An 18,359-nucleotide genomic window follows, 5' to 3' on the forward strand; every position below is an offset into this window, starting at 1 on the left:
GGATGCAGAGTTCTCTCTTCTCTAAAAGCCCCTCTCAGTTCCATGTGTCTAGGATACCTGTGGCTTCTATCACCTGGATACCATCTCTCTGCATTTAAAAATTTTCCCTGCAGCAGGAAGGGAGGCTGTCCTACTATCCTGCTCTTCTGGTGCTCAGTTCATTGAATACATACTTAGGACAGCCTGAATTCCATTCCTCAGCCTCCAGTCAAGGTCAGACTTTAGATTTCCAAATCAGTGGTATGGGAGGGGAGGAAGTCTGTAGCCTGAGCAGATCAGAAGCCAAATGTCTTTTCTAATGCTAACCAATGATCACGTACCATGGTTTTGACCCCTTGCTTTTGCTTCTGCTCTGCTTGCTGGGTCATCTCCCATGCCCCATCCTCCCTCCCCACAGCTAGATAAGGTTGATCAAGGCCTGCTTCTTGCCTCCTTCTCCATTTCTTTTTACAGAGATTAGCATGGCCAGTTAGGTTTCAGGCACAAAGCTCCAAGGCCTTGTCCTCACTCTGGAAGGTGAGAAAATCTAGCCAAGTCCCCCCCTGTGTCCGAACTGGAAGGATCCAGAGAGGGGAAGGCATTTGCCTACTTAAAGGTAGAGGAACACTGCTGTTTTGGAGAGCTCCATCCCCTATGACCTTAGCAAGTCCCTTTCCTACTCTGAGAAAGTCATCGTGAGAAGTTCAAAATTGGTTAGTTGTCTTACCCAAATGAGGGGGTCCACAATGGGAGGGTAAGGATATGTTACTGTGCCAAGAGGTGAGCTGGCATTCAGAAAATGGGACCCTGGGAAAGCATATACCTGGTGTGGCTACTGCTTCCACTCATCTGGAAAGTACCACCCCTCTGGACAGCCAGGCGAGTGTACTGGACTCCTCGATTGCCACTCAGGCGACTTGTAAAGGCTGCCAAGGACAAAAAGAAGGTGACCAGGTAAGAGATGGAACAGATTTGTATTTTCACCCTAGAAGGCCCATCATCCTAACCCTTATTCCACCACGTACCTGGGCTCCTGAGGATTGCAGAGAGGGCCGATGTGCTGCTGTGTCCAAAGAGCCTCTCATGCATCAGCTGTCTCTGGCGAGCTTCCTGTTCGCGCCGAAGGGCTTGGGCCTCAGCAGCAATGTCAGGGGGCATCACTGCTAGCACACTGTCCTCCATGTCTTCCAGCACACTTCGGCGTAGATCTGACGGCAGGGTTTGAATGAAGGTGACTGGGTCCATTGGGGTGTCTGAACTGGCATTCTGGGCCAGCTCTCGTCTCTGCTGCTCAGCCCGCTGCTGGGCAAGGACCTGAAGTAGAGTGAAAATAAGGCTGAAGAGATTAGTGTTTAGTCCAATTCTCTGCTTTGTGAAGGTGAGTGGGTTCATTGTAGTTCAGGGGAAAGGCATATGCAAAGGATTGTCTCACTGCCTTGTTCTTAAAGGACAGAGAAATCAAAAGGATTTGGTCACCAAGAGCTTGAATACCCCAGGTCTGTCTCGAACATATTCAATAAGTCTGGTTGTTCAAAACTCCCCTTGACAACCAGTGAGGATCACTACCCAACTCAGGTCTAAGAGTCCTGGAAGTCAGTCCAAGTGGGCAGCTACTTGCCTTTTCTCTTTTTCCCCAAGCACAAAGGAAATTTCATAGGGCTGCAGTTGTAGCCCCTGCATATACTAGGACTACTTCATGTCTGTTTCATCAATTTCGGGGAATAGGGGTGAGGAAGCATGCAGGAAACCCCAAAAATAATCTAGGAAGGTACTTCCCCCACCCCCAGCCACATACCTCCTCCTGAATAGCAGGGGGCAGGGCTGCAAGAAACTCAGGGCTCACTTCTGTCACACCAGGGTTCCCCACCACAGGGGGAGGAGTTGGGGTGGTAGCAGCAGGAGCAACCCGAGAGGGGGGTCGGATGCCCAGTTGATTTTGTAAGACCTCCCTGCGGATATCATCAGGCAGAGCAGCCAGAAAGGAGGGATCCACACCTTCAGGAAGACTGATACCTACAGGAAGTGATGCAAGACTCTCAGTGGAGTTCAACTAGGCCTCAGGTCCCCAGTGATGAGAAAAAGAAAAAGGTAAAGCATGGCGGGGAAGACCTTGAAGAAAATCAACCCAAAATGTGTGCAATGTTACAGACAAACAGGGGGCGGAGCTTAGAACAAGACAAGGAGTGATCTCATGAGCAGCTGCCAACCCTTGCCTCAGAGACTGGTGGAACTTCAGTTCAAAAACAGGCTAACTTGGCCTCTGATAATCTCAACTCCAATTCATGTCCTTTCAAGTTAGGACCTTGAGGTAAACTTTCCAAGGACTCAGAAAGTTCTAAGCTCCAAAAGATCCATCTGATCACATAAAGAGGGATCCTTGGTTAGAACTGCTCTTCTTTGTGCAAAAAGGAGGTAGAATTCACTTCAGATCTTCCTGCCAAGACACACTGAGGTAGACTATACTTGAGTCTGCCCTATCGAAGGGGGGCAACATTTCTCTTTCTCTTCTTCTCGTTTATTTCCCTCTCCTCTCTTTTCCTTCTTGCTAAAGCCATCAACTCATATTCATCCAATTCTATGGGTATGCACATCAGCCCCACTTTAGAGATAAGGAAATCAAAACCCAGGGAATTTTCCCTAAAATCAACAGCCCAGACAGTCATCAGAGTATAGGACTGAGATTGAATCTTTTCCCATTGTCTCACTGCTTCGCTCTGTATTTTCATACTTGGGAATTCAATTTCCTTAACCTGTCAGGAGCAATTGCCTCAGCACCTATTCTGTCTAGAATATTGGAATAGGGGTCCATGTTAGTCAGAGATTGTATAGGGTACCATAAGGTCCCTTTATCTGTGAGACTTGACCCTCTTGAGCTGAAATATGCCTACCCATGGGCCCCTTCTTCTACCAGGGCCAGACTCATTACAGAATAATGTCATTTTGCTCCTTCCTGAATCTCACCCGCTAGAGGGTCATCTTCTTCACTGCTTGTTGAGGGCAATGGTTCTTCCAGGAGGCCCCTAGAATCTGCTCCAGAAATGGCCACAGCAGAATCACGAGTGGAGGAACTTTCTGAGGATGAGCCCGGGGGAGAGCTAAGAAAACAAAAAGGGAGGAATGAGTGTCTATGGAAGAATATATTCCTCAAGAAGAAAGGTGCATGCTGTGAAATGAGTTGGTTGGATTCCCAAACCAAACAGGAGATTCTCAGGCTGTACCTGTCCTCGGCTTGCTGTGGGGACTCTCCTGGAGACTCTTCAGGTCCCTCACCACTGACTTGTGTTTCTGTTCCAGCCTGGGGAGGATCTCCAGGAGTGGTTGGCGCTGGCCCAGGAGCTTCCACCCCGTTGCCTCCAGTATTGTCCCCAACTCCCTCCTCCAGGTTGCATGACGCTAGGCTGCTGGTGTCCATAGGGGAGCCTTCCAGTTGGCTGCTCACAGCTGTCAGTGCATCTGAGTCCTCGGCCCTTTCAGGGGAGAGGGAGGCTATACGGAAACCAAAAGAGGAGACATCAAAGAAATGAGAAAGAGATGCCAGCAAAATGAACCCTAATCCTCACAGCCTGGAACTATCACCCTTTCTTTCTTGCAATCAAAGAGGCATGGACCTCTTCAAAGCTCATTGAACAGAGTATCTTCCTCTGTCTCCCTTCAGAGTCCACCTAAAGGCCCACCTGGCAGGGTGGGTCCTAGAAGGAGTTTGAATTCCAGCTTTCCCTCAAGGGAACTAGATTGAGTGGGAGGGTCTTGATTCAAATTTAGCCCAGGCTTTGGGGCAAAGACCCTTTCCTTCTCCCTGTGTCCGGTTCCTCCCTGGAAAAGCAGGGGCCGAGACTTGGATTCAGGAGGTTCCCAAGCCCAAGGGTTAGCCCCTGGGAGCCTCTGCTGACTTTTGCTTGGTGCTTACTTATTGTGGGGGCTGGGGAGAACTCCATCTGCGTAGCTTCTGTTTCCCCACTGGCTCGCCCAGGGCCCAAATCCTCATGCTCTGTGGGTATGAGGGGCTGCGTGGTAGCCTCTGGGGCTGGAGCTGGGCCAGGGAGTTCCTGGTCAAGGTTGTTTGTGGCTGCCGGAGGCAGCTGCTGAGAGATTTCCAGAGTGACAACGGTCTGTTTGGGCCTGGTTGAGGTGCCTTCAGCTGAAGATGGGGTCGTTGGATAGTTTTCAGGTCCAGGAGTCTGATCTTTCTCGGAAAAAAGTAGGGAAGGAGTGTCAAAGTCATGGTTGAGGAGCTGGGAACCACCAGGTCTTTGTAGCCTAGCAAGAATCTAGTCAAACTTCAGTAGCAGAAAAGGGGGAAGTCCTGGGGCTGCTCTGTGCTGGCAAGCTCCGAACAACTGTTCAATATCTGGCTGGGATAGGGAAATAAATCATGCCCAATCAAGGGTAAGGCCCAGAAGTGGCACACAGGGATGGATGGCTGTACCATGAAACCAGGCTCAGGAGCCCAGATCCCTGTGGCCACTGCACCTGCTGCTGCTGCTCTAGCTCCCTATTTGCCACCCAGGACTCTTTAACTCACATCAGGTTCATTTCCATTGTTTCCTTGGCCAGTAACAACAGCAATCACACACGGTGTGCCTTTTGTTTTGATTTAGCTATGTTCCCATCAAACTCATGAGGGAGAATTTACCATGCTGACTGCAAGCAGCTTGCTAGCAGTAACTCGTGGGGCCTGGGCCTCAGAGATAGGAAGAACATAGTGGCAGCACTTCAGGAACAAGGTAACTGTACCATACACCCAGAAAGTAGTAGGTTGTAGAGGTACTTGTAATTGTAGCCAAAAAAAATTCCAAATCCCCAAAGAATACAATTTACTACCTCTCAATCTCACATTCCTTTTACTGTAGAAGAGGGGGAAAGGGAAATGGCAAGAGCAAACCAATCTCAGAGGCAACAAGAGCTTGGTTCAAAGCCAGCCCCAGATACCCATTACTGGTTGTGACCCTGGGGGCAAAATAGTTTCTCTGTGCTCTCTCCGGACACCACTTGAACAAATCACAAAGCTGTCATGGTAGAAGGAGCTCTCTACAAAAATTCTGTCCCACCCCCGTAATAAAGTCTAACTCCCCCCATCCTCAGATAGTGAAAAGGGAGTCCAAAGACCTAAGCTGAAGTCCTGACTCTAACTCTAATCCAAAGAGGCTGCTGGGTAACACCAAAATGGAAAGAAACATGGGCCTGCACTCAGAAAAGACTCAAGTACCACTCTGGTCTCAGACACTTTAGAGCCATGTCAAGCTAGGCAAGTCACTTTCCATTTGTCTGTCTCAGTTTCCTCCATTGTAACATGGGGATAACAACACTGGCCTCCTGGATTTGCTATGAGGATCAAATGAAATATTTGTAAAGCTCTTAGCCCAGTATCTTGGTATGGAGGGTGTACTCTAAAAACATTGTCATTGTTATAATCATCATTAATATTTCCCCCTACTGTTAGCTTCTCCTTGCCAGGGGAAGGCAGACGAGCCTCTTCCACTCAAGCCCCTTCCCTTCCAGACGTGACCGCTGTGGTGCACAGCACACCCTACCCCTGATGAAGCCTCCAGGAAGCTCTTGGCAGCTTCCGACACAGACTTCTGATGGCACAGCCTGTGACAGGAGGCCTACAGTGCTGGCCTCGGGAGGCTGAGCCCTGGTGAGAGTGGAGCCCCGTGGGAAAGACAGTAGACTGTATAGTTATCTCCGAGATCGGGTGTGACCCTAAAACTATACAATCTACTACCTCATCCCACAGAACACATTGATTCTTCTTCAAGATTCTGTCCACCTAGAGTCACTTACTCAGAATAGAGAAAAAGGCTCTTTGATAAGAGCAAACAAATTAGAGAATGGCCAAACCAAGAGAAGGAGGGATTAATTACCTGAGACATTCTGTTTTGCAGAAGTGTCCAATTTGCATGTGGCATCCTGCGGAAGTAAGCAAAAGACCACCGTGGGATTGCTCCAAGTTAAACACCAATGCTGCCTCAGAGGTCACGGAGACACTGGTTTTTGTCTCAGACTGAACTCTAGGGTAGAGGCTGGGGCGCCAGTGTCAAGGTTTATATGTATTCTTTTCCCACAGTTTATTCCACTAGTCAGCAGAGTGCTCCTCAACAGGTGTGGGCATTGCCAAAAAAAGGGAGGTTGACTTCAGGACCTTCCGCTAATGGGACATGTCCACTATCCAGGGGATGATGAGCTTCTCCGTAGGCAAGTAAGGGTTGTAGTGCAGAAAAATGGGAGATGAGATTGGGGACAAGTCATCTCCCTTCTTGGGACCTCACAGTTTCCTCATGGGTAAAAAAAACCCAGAGGGTTTGGCTCTCTGCCTTTCTCCATCTCTCCCACCCACTTCCCTTTTTCTCCCACCCCTCCTGTGCAGGTCCCACACCAGCTTTGAACATGACCAATGACCTGTGTGTTCTGTTCCTTATTCTCCTTCTCTTCTTTGCCCTTGGACTCTCCATCTGCCAGCTGCTGCCGGCGCTTCTCTCGCCTCTCTTCAAGCTCCTCGTCTCTAAGGGACTCCAGGTGATTAAGGATGGGCACTTTCACCACTGTGGGCAAGAGATGGTTGGCAGAACAAGGCCACAGGCCAGATTAGATAGGAGGCAGCTTGGCCAATGGAAGTGAGAAGAAACCAGCAGTTGAGGCCCCAACTCACCAGACACGCAATCATGCATGCTTTCAGCATCCAGCACCTTGCATTCCTCTGTCCAACGAGTCAGGGCTGTGGGGATACTCGAAAGAGTCCCTGTGGCAGGAAGTAAGAGAGCTATCAGCCTTTGCTCTAGATCTTGGGTTGTCCCCCTCCCAGTTCAGCGTAGCTATTTATTATCCCCGGTGGTTGCTTCAGAACCCACACTGCTAAGAGTGAATGATGGCGAGATAAAAAAGCGAGGGGCACAGATTTAGGGCTAAAACCGAGTTGAAACCTAAATTTTCGAATTTGGTAGGTGAATGGGAATAATGTGCCCAGAATCTCCCATGTTAGGAACCACAGCAGGGATAGGATTTGGTCCCAGGTCCTCTGACTCAAAACCTTCCAATGCAATGTCTTGGCTTTAAGGCTTTAAGAAGCGCCAAATTAAAGGCCAAAGGTTCCAAGAGGACCAAGCAAGGAAGTACTTTCTTCAGATGAGCAAAGAGCTCAAGTATGGGAATTCCCTCCCTCTCCGGACCCTCTGGATGCCACCATGGGGACTGCCATTCTTTGTCCTTTTTCCAACTGAATGGAGTGCATAGTTTAGGAGCTGGGTCAACATACCTGCTTGACTGGTAGCTGTACTCTGATCATGGAAAAAGTCATCCAGAAGCTCATCGTCAGAGCGGGCAATGATGTGCACATCATCATTGCCCACCAGTAAGCGAGCACGACCACGACTCTGGAGGGGAAGGCTACTGCTTAGCTGAAGGATATCGGCTGCGGCAGATGGACCCAGCAATCTGAACAAAAAGAGAGGGAGGGAATGTGGCTCTCTCATGTCTATGGGGCAGAAGAGGCAAGGGTCTTACCTGGCACTCAAGGTCTGTACCCCCTTACCACCCTGACACCATGCGTCAAGCTTCTTTTTGATCTCTGATTACGCCTTGTAGTTCCAAGCAGCTACATACATGCCCCTCCAGCTTGTGCTCCCAGCCTGCACCACTGACAGTCAGCTCTTAATGGGTTTTAGAAATCATCTAGTGTCAGTGTTCTTGGACAGGCCCGAAGGATCACCATGTTCAGGGTCATGCAAAAAGCATGGGCCCAACACATGTCCTATCCTGCCTGTGAGCCCAGTGTCTCAGGCACTAGCCTATAGCTAAATAGAATGCACTCTGGCATTCAAGTCACAAACAGCAAGTGTTTCTGTGGGTTCAACAACCTGATTTTTCATTCAGCAATATTTGGGTGACAAGGGTTTCCAGTTCCCTTTTGATGCTGGGTAACCAGCCCAAGGCTTCCAGATGTGAGCTCACTGTGGAAGAGAACAAGGTTCACGAAGCCTGGGAAAGATTTGTTCCACACTGAAAGGTTTTCTTTATGACTCCCTTCCTGATATGTTGAGCCTTTGCCTTCTGTGTACTCCTACCCTCAAATCATTCAAGAAAAACACAGGTGAGCAGAATCAATTTCCACAGAAAGCATACAAGGAGGAGATAACAGAAAAACATTCAAGAAATCAGGAAAGAAAACCAGCAGGATGAAAGGATTAAGACTCCAGTTGAAAATCATTCCTGGTTGGCTTGTCTTGGACCTTTCTTGCCTCATGCTTATGAGGCCCCAGCCCATTTTTCTGAACCCCCAGTAGCGGTTGCCCTTCCTCAGAAAACTCACCACCCTGAACTCAGTCTTCTCCTGGAATGGCTTTATCAAACCCTGTCTTGATTTGTGGGGTTACTGAGTCAGTGTCTCAGTCTATAGTGGAAGTCCTTCCCTGGAGGCCTTACTCTGTTTCTAGCAACTTCCTGTCATGGCCCTGCTTGCGTCTAACAAATCGAGTTCCCAGAAAGCCGAATCAGCTTGCCAGTCGTCTATGTAGTAATACATGCCCTTACTACTACCAATGCTAGGCGGGACAGGGCTCAGCTCAGGGGAGATCCCTGGGACACTCCACTGTAAATAACTGTCACTAATTCAACTGCCAAAAAAGGAGACAGTAGCAATCTTGGCAAAGATCTTATGCTGGCCAGCCCATGTTGTCAGGGCTCACAGAATGCCCACTGGGGGTTGGGTTTCAGAGCCTGATCAAAAAAAGACTAAAATTTCATGGAGTTCAAGCTCTTTTCTGGCCTCCCTCCCTTGGGTCCTCACCCTGTCCTGGTAGGGTGGTAAAGTAGAGACCAGAGGGCTGGCTTCTATAACAAGAAGCACTGGGTTCAAATTCTGTCTGACACAGTGGCAGTGGGAACTTGACCAGTCACTTCATGTCTTCAGGTCGACATTATGTTGCAGAGAAGGCTGACTTGAAGTGGTGATGGTGGGGGTGTTTACCAGCTTGGGAGGGTCTCTCTACCAATGCCAGGTTGAGTCATCCTTTCCTCTCCCTCCCCCACTCCCCAAAAGAAGGAAGGACACAGCAGAGAGGAACACTGTACCTTAAGTAGTAAGCATGGTGTGGAGAAAACAACAGGGACTATTTAGTCAACTCACCTCTGCAGTATGAGGGGAGGGTTAGGCTGTCGATTGCCAGGGTAGTGCACATGGATAGTGTGCCCTGTGTTGGCCGTCAGCTGTCTCAGTGTCCTCTGGCTGCGGCCCATTCCCTGGGTGAGGCGGGTGGTAGAGGAACCACTCCCTAAGGTGAGGGAACTGTGGTCGGCATGTCGTACCATTAACGGATGGGTAGTGGGGATGTTCCCAGGAGATGGGGGGATATCTGCTGTAAAAAAGGTACACAAGTTGTTAGGATGTGTGGGGTGGAGTCTTGAGCTGTCTGCTGTGCTGGCTAGAGTAGAAGGTCTGGGGTCCTAGGAGACAAAAAGGCTAGTTGGACAGATACTGTCTAATACATTGTTCTCCCTTCATACATGAGGGAACTGAGAATGGAACATAAGCAAAGGTCCTGCTGACTTGGGGGCAGACATGAGTGAAACAAAAGGTCCAAGTCTGTCTCCATAACATAAGGCTACTCCCTCTCCTCACCCCCAACCTTCACTGGTCTAGGGTTCGTCCAAGACTCTCTCCCGTCTTCACCAGATTGCCTCGGGTTGTTGACAGGGTCCTTTCCTCCTGCATTCAACCTTCTGTAAGCAACCTTCAATTGTAGCCCCCAGCTGTTGGTCTTTGACCTAGGTCTAGGCTTTATTCAGTCTTTCTCCTCTAACCTTTGGCAGCCAGACTGCCGGCCTCCTCAAACTACTGAAATAGCTTTCCTTCCAATCAACTGAGGAACTTTCCACCGACAAAACTGGATCAAAACTGATCACTTCCTTCTATAAATACCTTTCTTGACTTTATATGACAACACAGCCGATAACCCTCTTGGCCTGGATCCTCAGCTCTGCCCCACCCTGGCTTCTCTAGCTATCCGCTCTTTTTGCAGCCTTTTTCCAGGGCACTTTGGTCCTGATGGTGAGTTGTTCCCTAAAGCTCTCTCCTGTGTACACTTGTTGCTGGGGACCTCTTGAGCACCTGGGGGGGTTGAAGAATTTTCTGGAGAGTTTTCATGCTGCTCTGCTAACTGGACATTTCCCTAAATGTGTCTTTTCCCCCAAAGGTGTCCCTTCAGAAACCATCCCCCTTCCGCTTTCTTGATTAGAAACCTTCACTTCAGACTCTTCTTTTTTCTGCCCCTGGCCAACATCCCTGGCTAATTCTGCCTCCAAAGCATTTTGACTTCCTTCATCTCAAGGCTGGGTTGCTGCCACCTCCTCTTCCATTAAGCACAGATCTGACCACATTTCCCTATTCAGGAAACTCTAAGCATATCAAGCCTATTGTGCAGAGAGGACAAGTGGCTCCTGAGATAAGCCTTGCAGCCTCCCTTGGTTAGGTTGTGTCTCCTCCCCTCCCCTGCATTCCCTGAAGTCTTGGGTAGATCAATCTCATCTGTGCTTCTGGGTACTGGCCATGCACAAGAGGCCTGAGCAGTTGCTGCCACCACCTGGCTAACCCGTACTGAACCACTTGGGATTTACTCTCAGTCAGACATTGCACTTATAATCATGGGAGGATTCCCTTAGACAGCCTGGTGGTCTCCTCTTATGATGGCAGCTACTCACAAGGAGGGATTGTTTCAATTATTGTCTTTTTAAACCTAGGTCAGATTCCGGGTCTATTCCTTTACAGGCTCATAGGAATTCAATGATAAGGAGGTTTCCAAGGACTATCTTTTGTACCAGACAACTGTTTTTATGCAGCAACCTAAAAGAGATCCAATTCTACCTTGGTCAGTTTTTTGGGGGGTGGGGAGGGGGGTGTAGCAATGTTTGAGGTTGCCCCAACTTCTATTTTGGTGTACGACTGTACATTTGAATCTGCTGGGTGAAAGGACCTAATATTTAGGCCAAAGTCAGCCTACTCCTGAGAGCCATCTTGTGCTTATGGACATCAAACCTCTTCTGGGTTTCAGCCTCCAAGTATCTGCTCAACTGTTCCATAAACCAGTCTCAAGTCTAAGGCTCTCTCTTTCCAAACTCAAATCAATATATCTTGGTTACAAAAAATAGGATGGCTTTCTCATGCAATTCTGGAATGTCCAAAATTTCCCAAGAAAGAGGAAAGAGGGATGTGGGGCTCTCCAGCCACCACTTTAGTGTTGTGGTACATATGGAGTTGGCCAGAAATTGTGCACAAGCTCCTTCCAATAGAGGAAAGCCAAATGAGGGGGATTGCTGGGACAGGCCTTACTGGCACTGGAGAACATGTTGTCAAATTCAATTATGAGATCATCCTCTCGATCAAAGCGTTCAAAGCGGACCAAAGGAGATGCATTCATGTCAGGGTAATCCTCGTCCAACTCCATCTCAGAACCGTCATCATCATCATCCTCATCTCCCTCTTCTCCTTCCTCATCATCCTAAGGAAGGAGACAAGACAACGCACCATTACTAGGAGGGAAGGTGACAGCCTGGATGCTGTCCCAGGGGAATCGGCACAGCAGAACGAACCTGATCATCTTCCTCATCTTCCTCTTCTTCTTCCTCCTCATCCTGACTCTCGTCCTCATCCTCATTGCTGCCACTGCTGTCCTCCTCTTGGGTGTGTTCCTCCTCATCCTCAGCATCCAAGAGATTCATTGAATCTACAACAAAGAGTCACACTAGAGGGCTGTGGAAAAGAAGGGCAGCGGGTGGCAGGGAAGGAGGGATGGGGATAGAGGCAGAATGAAGGCAAGTCCTGGAGGCCTCCAGCTGGCCTAGGCTTCCTGAAAGCCCCAAGAGGCCCCTATCCTGAAAATAAGCTGCACAGGTTAGTAGTGATGAGGAGGCTGGGGGTGTGGGGTGTGGGTGGGGGGGGGGTGGGGAAGGGGAGCACACTTCTAGATGCTGGACCCAAAGCTGCCCACCCTTGTTTGCTCCCCACATCTGTCACATCCTTCTTACTGAGAGCTTTCGGAATCAATGGGAATGGGTAGATGGAGGAGAAAACTTCAGGAAAAGTGAATCATGCTACACCAGTAAATTGCCAACTACCCCAGGAAACACTGGGCCACCTGCAGATGTATCCACACAAGGCCTGGAAGCCTTATGCAGACCAACAGAGACCCCATTACTTCATCCAATTGGGCAGGGTGGAGTGCCAGGCTTGAAAGGGCATGATGGGAGGGTTGATTTGCCTTTGCACTCTCACCTTCGCGGTTGGCCTGCAAGGTGGAAGCCTGGCTGAGGTTGGAGGGAGCTTCATCCATCAGCACATCCTCTTGTGACTCGTCCTCTCCACTTCTGCCCACTGAAGGTTACAGAGCAGAACCCACCAGGCCACTGAAATCGGAGGGAATGGCTTCCCCGTCTACCTCAGGTCGGCCCAGGCTACCTCCGGACCCTGAGCCTGGACACACTCTGGTCCCAGAACTTTTCCTTCTTTGTGGCTCAGAGGGCAAATTCCTAGCCTCCTCAGCCCATCCTGAAACATAACTGAATATGACAACAAAGGAGTTCTACCCCCTTCCATGATCCTGTCACCATGGGGCAGGGTTATCACCATGACAAGACTGCTGAGGCCTGGAAAGACTAAACCCCTGAAGTCAATCTCTCTCTTTCAACCTGCAATTCATGCAAAACCCCCAGGAAGAGCAAGGAACTTTGTACAAAGAGAAACACGTCTGCTTTCCTGATGGTACCACAAGCCAGGCTCTAGGCCCCAACATGCGACTGAGACACGCTTAGGTAGAGCTGAGCAAGCAGGGGCTGAGAAAGGGAGCAACATTCTCTCCGTTGTGAGGAAAAGGGAAGGGAGGGGATGGGAAGAAGAGAAAAAGGAAAGAGGGGACTGAAAAATGAGAAGGGAGACAGAGAGGAAGAAAAGGAGGGAGTCAGGTAATGGAGAACAAGGAAGGAAGAAGGAAATGGGGAGGATAAAGAAGATAGAGAGCGACGAAGGGTGTGAATGGTATGGAGAATACAGAGTTCCAGAAAAACAGACTCTGCTTAGTTTGGCAGTGCTTACCTATGATTGTACTGTTTCCAGATCCACCATCTCGCTCCAGCAATTCATCTATTAAGTCTTCCAGCTCATTCTCCACCTGAGGACAACCAAGAGGCAGCAATGCACCCTGGTCTCTTGCTAAAACTAGCTCCAGGCCCAGGTATGGAAAGGTAGGCCTCAGAGTGGACTAAGCAGAGTATCAGTTCCACAAGTCTTGCAGGCCAACTTGCTTGATCCTCCATTTGGAGCCCAAGGGCATTGTAAGCCACCCCATCTTTGGGCCTAGCCTCCTTAATGACTATGAGCTTGAGGAAGGCAAAACACATGCAGCTCAATATAATGCCCACAAATTTGGTCTATCTTAGGTCACAGATAATCTCTGGGCTCCAGGGACCACCAATCCCAACATACTTTTTCATGGCCAGGAAACCAGGACCTAGAAACGTTGTGACTTATCAAGGTCATTTAGGGCTAGAAAGCCAGGATAAATGCTGCCTGCCTGGAGTTTTGGAGACCTTGGCAATGGTTTATGGGCAGGCAATCAGGGGCCATACCTGCATTTCCTGAGTAGTGAGCACCTGTGGCTGCCCAGCAATCACTACGGCATCATTTTCAGCTTCGCCATCCATGATGTCACCATCTGCCACCTCTGCCTGAGAGGCATCGTGGTCTTCCTCTTGTACTTCTGCCTCCCCAGTCTCCCCTGAAATAATAAACATACATTTTGTGACACTCAGATGACGAAGGAAGACCAGAAGAGGAGGTATAGAAGACCTCGGGAGGGCCAATTCACTCAATGAAGGCAGGGTCAGCTGAGGGAAAAAGGAGTCACCCTGGTGGCGACTTGACTAAGAAATCTCACTATAATGATTGGACCTTTTTAGGAAAGTAGTATGATTATACATGTGGCCAACTTCCTTGCTCTCCTACCTGGGTCCTGCGTATTGCTGTTGGCATCTTGAGAAGCTCCTTGAGCATCTTGCTCCGATTTGCTCTTTCCAGAAGCACTCTTGCTGCCAAAGAGGCTGCTGGGTTGATTCACAATCCGGGACAGTGTCTCCAAAGGTTTCAGGGCAGCATTGACAGTATTGGCCATGTTGGGACTGACACAAAGGGAAAGGAAAAGATGAAGTAAACACAGAGGATCCTGCAAAGCTCTCAGCGTGGAAGTCCCCATCTGGGTATGGCAGAAGCATGCAGTGCTAGAGAGAAAAGGAAGAAGCCAGTGGTGCCAGCAGGACTAAGTTAGGACACCTAAGCTCCTTCACTGGCATATGAAATGGGCAGGCTCTTATTCTATCAGAAACCTAGCAGGCACCCTCCTTCAAGACCTTTGAGTAGAAAAACCTCCATTTTCAAGGATGTTATCAAGGTCAAAAGCCTGCATGGGAAGAAGGCAGGAAGAAAAGGAGATCGCTTTCCAGCCTGAGGTGCTGGGGCCTTACCTGGAGAGGTCCAGGCTGTGGGGTACTCGTGCCAAATCATTCACAAGGCCTTTCTTCAAGAAGAGTCGAATGATGTTGTTCATGCCGTTGTGCTGGGTCTTGGCTGTGGTACTACTATAGAAGCTGGAGGTGGAGGGACAGGACTCCATGATGGTGCTTATGATGCACATCACTGCCTGGAGTCTGTGGCGGGCGAGAAAGGGATTAGGAGTGCTTTGCTACCCTACCCCTAATTACCAAGGCTACACTAGAGCCACCTGGAATAGAAGGACTGTGTTCTTTGGAAGCAGAACTTTTCATTCAACACAGGACATGACCTATAGTCTCTTGTACTGCCAAAGAAACTAATGTTCCTCTCATATGACATATACTTTCTGTCCTCCCATGAGCACTACGGTGTTTCCAACCAAATCATTCCAACAAAAACAACTTTCAAGTTAACAATTACCTCTTGGCTGTCAAATCCATTGGCTTTTTCAATTCTCATGTTCCTTGACCACCCTAACATAGTTGATCAAAGTCCTTTCCTTATTACTCTCTATTCTATTCCTCTTTTTCTGACCATTTCCTCTGTCTCCTTTGCTGGATGCTCCTCCAGTTAGTGCCTTCTAACTACAGGTAACCCTGAAGGGGTCTGTCGTGGGTCCTCTGCTCTTTCTCCTCTAGGCTAACTTTGCTGGGGGGAATCTCCTCAGCTCCAAAGGACTGAATGATGATCTTATTTCTATGCGGGTGATTTTCAAATCTACCTATCCTGCCCCAACTTCCAATTAATCTTGTAGACTTCTCAAACTGGATGCCCAACTGGTATGTTAAATTCCATTATGTCCAAAATCAAACTCATAATCTAGGAGCCATCTTGAACTTGACTCTCTTCCCCACTCTGTATCCAATATGGTACCAAGGTCTATTTCACCTTTGCAGTATCTACTCAATACATTCCATTCTCTCTGACAGCCTGTCACTATGGTGCAGGTCTTCATCACCTCAATAGCTGGGGGGAGGAAAAAGGAGGCACACATGGCAGAGAAGAAAGGGCATTCCCACATATATCTGCCTGTCTCTGGGTTCCCCCCACTCCAGTTCATCTTACATTAAAAACTGCCAAAGTCATCTTTCCAAATTACAGATCTGAGTATGCCACCTCACCCCACTACTCAAGGATACACTCCAGAGGCTCCCCATGGCCTTTCAGGCACTAGTACAAAATGCTTTTTTATCACTTGCTCCCTTCCTACCTTTCTAATCTTCTATGATGCAGTGACACAGGCATCTGGATTTTCACAAACAAGACTACCCATCTGGATTTTTCCCTCTGGCCACCATGTTCTCCCTCCTTGGCTCTGCCTACTTTTAAGTTTCAAATCAAATTCCATCTTTGACAACTCTGCTCAATTCCTTCCTTCTCTTCTCTGCCTTCTATTTCTTCTATTTCTAGCATGTCTGCAAATATATGCTGGTCATGTCCTTGAGGGGAGCCTGGCACTTGGGCTAGAAGGGGCATTTTACCTGGCATGTTTCTCTGTGCTCTCAGCCATCGCCAAAGCTCGGCTCAGAGCAGCCTTGACTTCATTCACCAGAGCCACCTGGGCATCTGTGCCACTGCCTGCTGCAGCTAGGCTGGCAAGGAAGAGGCGGGCTAGTGCCGGGGTGTCTTTGTCCTCAGCATTCTGGGTATGTGGGAGAAGGTGGTCCAAGACAAATGCCAACACACTGCAATCCTAAAAAAAGAAGCCATGATATCTGATTACCAGGCCATCTGACAATCATTCCCTCAACCTTAATGCCAAGAAAGACAACATCTACTTCTCTTCCTGTTACAATAACCATCCATAGCCCACAAAGTAAGACAGTACCAGTTTTCTGGGAGTTCTTTGATTTGGTCTACTCAAACACTTATTCATTAATAAACTTTTTTGACCAACAGTCTCTGACTTGGGCTGCCCAATGAGGGAGGTTCAGTTGAAGGTCTGACTGAACTAGGAAAACCTTTTCTTGTACGGTTGTGGCTTTCAGAGTATAGTACCAGAAAACATGTGAGAAAGAGAATTAATGGTTGTAAATGGTCAATCTCCTAATCACTAAGCATGGGATATAGACCCAGAGGGGGTAGGTAACAGATTTATGGAAAACCTTATCACTCTGTGTACCATAAAAGCATCTTGGTCTTCAATCTCCTAGCACAGAAATCTTCCTTTGATATCCAACTGCCTCCTTTCCCATGCTTAGGTTTTGTTTTTGTTTTTAAATTTTATTTATTTAAGGCAATGGGGTTAAGTGACTTGTCCTGAGGCCAAATTTGAAATCAGGTCCTCCTGACTCCAGAGCTGGTACTCTTATCTACTGTGCCACCTAGTTGCCTCCCCTGGGCCCATGCTTAGGTTTTTAAGGCAAGTAGCCTCCAAAGTTGGAAAACACTGCTATTTCAGTCTTAGGGACATCAAGAGTAGACTAGAACCCAAAGGGAGAAGCTGAGTCATTCAACTGGTATGGTTTGTTCGTTCTTCCCATCCCATCCCGCTGGTGCCCCAGGAAAGGCGAACTGCCATCCTTCAGGCTGGAAATACCTCTTTGATAAGTTCCGACTGGCCCACGGCATAGTTGTAATTGGCAATCAAAGTGGCGATACCAACATAGGACCTCACCAACTCAGCCAGCAGCCTAAGGATGGTGGAGGTTGGCATTAAAGGCTTGCTGCCTTTGGCTTTCTGTTTGCCTTCTTCTGAGACTCTTTCCCCTTCTTTGTCTTTCTTCCCTTCCCGAGATTCCTCTGGAGTAGAAGCTGCTGAGACAGAGAGAGGGCACCAAATCACCATTCCTAACCATCATCCTCTAGCCAATGCCAACAGAAGACCAAATTTTTTTTTTCTATTTTTAGGTTTTTGCAAGGCAATGGGGTTAAGTGGCTTGCCCAAGGCCACACAGCTAGGTAATTATTAAGTGTCTGAGACCAGATTTGAACCCAGGTACTCCTGACTCCAGGTCTGGTGCTCTATCCACTACGCCACCTAGCCACCCCAGAAGATCAAGTTCTAATGGAAGTTTGTGAGGGAAATTAGACCTCAGGGTTAAGGCAATCTGGGAAGCCTTTAGAACATAAAGAAAATTGCTTTTTTGAAATTCTCCCTTTTTTGTCAAGGGTACTACAATTCTCCCAGTCACCCAGCTTCATATCTTTGGCACGATCCCTAACTTTGTCCTTCTCTCTAGAGAGCCAACAGTTGCCAAATCTTGTGGTTCCAACATCCCTTATAAAAGTGCCCTTCTCTGCACTCTGACTCCCATTGCCCTCATGCCAGGACTATCACAATGGTCTCAAGCCTCTCACCCACTCCACTGTCAAAGACATGTGCAGAATCGTGTCTTTTCCCTACTCAGTGGCTCACAACTAGAGGCAAACTGCAACACAGGTTTATTTTCCAGCCTTTCTCAGGTCCCAGCCAGCTGGCTTTCCAATTCCATTAAACTCCCCCCCACCACCACCTCTGCCTCTGCAGTTAGATAAACGTTGAGATTTTTCATCCCCTAACCCTAAATGCTGTCTACTGTTGGGTTCTGCTTCTTCTCATTAGGAGTTCCCTCCCTTCCAAACTGAGCTGATCTCTCCCTCACCTCCTACCACCACCCACCACCTTTTTTGGTTCTCTCCCTTGTTAGAATACAAACTAATCAAGAACTGGATTGCTTTCATTTTGTCTTTGAACTGAGGCTGTCAACTAGCAAGTGGCTTAATCGATGCCAAATAACTGATATGACATAAAATCGCCAAGCAAGAGGCTCTGTGGCCTGGGAGATGGTGGAAAGGCTACCACACTCCTCAGCAAGAATATGCATTGTGAAGAACCAGGACTCCAGGCTCTGGCCGTTATTGGAAGCGA

The 18,359-nt window shown here is 48.5% G+C and overlaps 1 protein-coding gene across 9 annotated transcripts in view; it reads right to left on the bottom strand.

Moving 5' to 3' along the window:
- The window catches only part of HUWE1 (HECT, UBA and WWE domain containing E3 ubiquitin protein ligase 1), a 122,331-nt gene that overhangs the window by 11,887 nt on the left and 92,085 nt on the right, over window positions 1-18,359 (bottom strand). For 5 of the 9 annotated variants that reach the window (XM_074201727.1, XM_074201728.1, XM_074201722.1 and 2 more), the window contains exons 47-66: window positions 17,049-17,266; window positions 15,991-16,202; window positions 14,482-14,664; window positions 13,967-14,139; window positions 13,591-13,739; window positions 13,058-13,133; window positions 12,242-12,340; window positions 11,560-11,693; window positions 11,300-11,468; window positions 9,101-9,329; window positions 7,232-7,410; window positions 6,629-6,718; window positions 6,379-6,521; window positions 5,844-5,889; window positions 3,887-4,162; window positions 3,198-3,465; window positions 2,941-3,074; window positions 1,775-1,992; window positions 1,005-1,293; window positions 803-905 (exon numbers count right to left, since the gene is read on the bottom strand). In XM_074201727.1, the coding sequence (XP_074057828.1) occupies window positions 803-905; window positions 1,005-1,293; window positions 1,775-1,992; window positions 2,941-3,074; window positions 3,198-3,465; window positions 3,887-4,162; window positions 5,844-5,889; window positions 6,379-6,521; window positions 6,629-6,718; window positions 7,232-7,410; window positions 9,101-9,329; window positions 11,300-11,468; window positions 11,560-11,693; window positions 12,242-12,340; window positions 13,058-13,133; window positions 13,591-13,739; window positions 13,967-14,139; window positions 14,482-14,664; window positions 15,991-16,202; window positions 17,049-17,266 (3,388 nt within the window). The remainder of the gene's footprint in view (window positions 1-802; window positions 906-1,004; window positions 1,294-1,774; window positions 1,993-2,940; window positions 3,075-3,197; window positions 3,466-3,886; window positions 4,163-5,843; window positions 5,890-6,378; window positions 6,522-6,628; window positions 6,719-7,231; window positions 7,411-9,100; window positions 9,330-11,299; window positions 11,469-11,559; window positions 11,694-12,241; window positions 12,341-13,057; window positions 13,134-13,590; window positions 13,740-13,966; window positions 14,140-14,481; window positions 14,665-15,990; window positions 16,203-17,048; window positions 17,267-18,359) is intronic. The other 4 variants (XM_074201725.1, XM_074201726.1, XM_074201730.1 and 1 more) reach the window with 4 other exon arrangements.

The sequence above is a fragment of the Macrotis lagotis genome, chromosome X (assembly GCF_037893015.1).
Source record: "Macrotis lagotis isolate mMagLag1 chromosome X, bilby.v1.9.chrom.fasta, whole genome shotgun sequence".
In the NCBI taxonomy this organism is placed as follows: domain Eukaryota; kingdom Metazoa; phylum Chordata; class Mammalia; order Peramelemorphia; family Peramelidae; genus Macrotis; species Macrotis lagotis.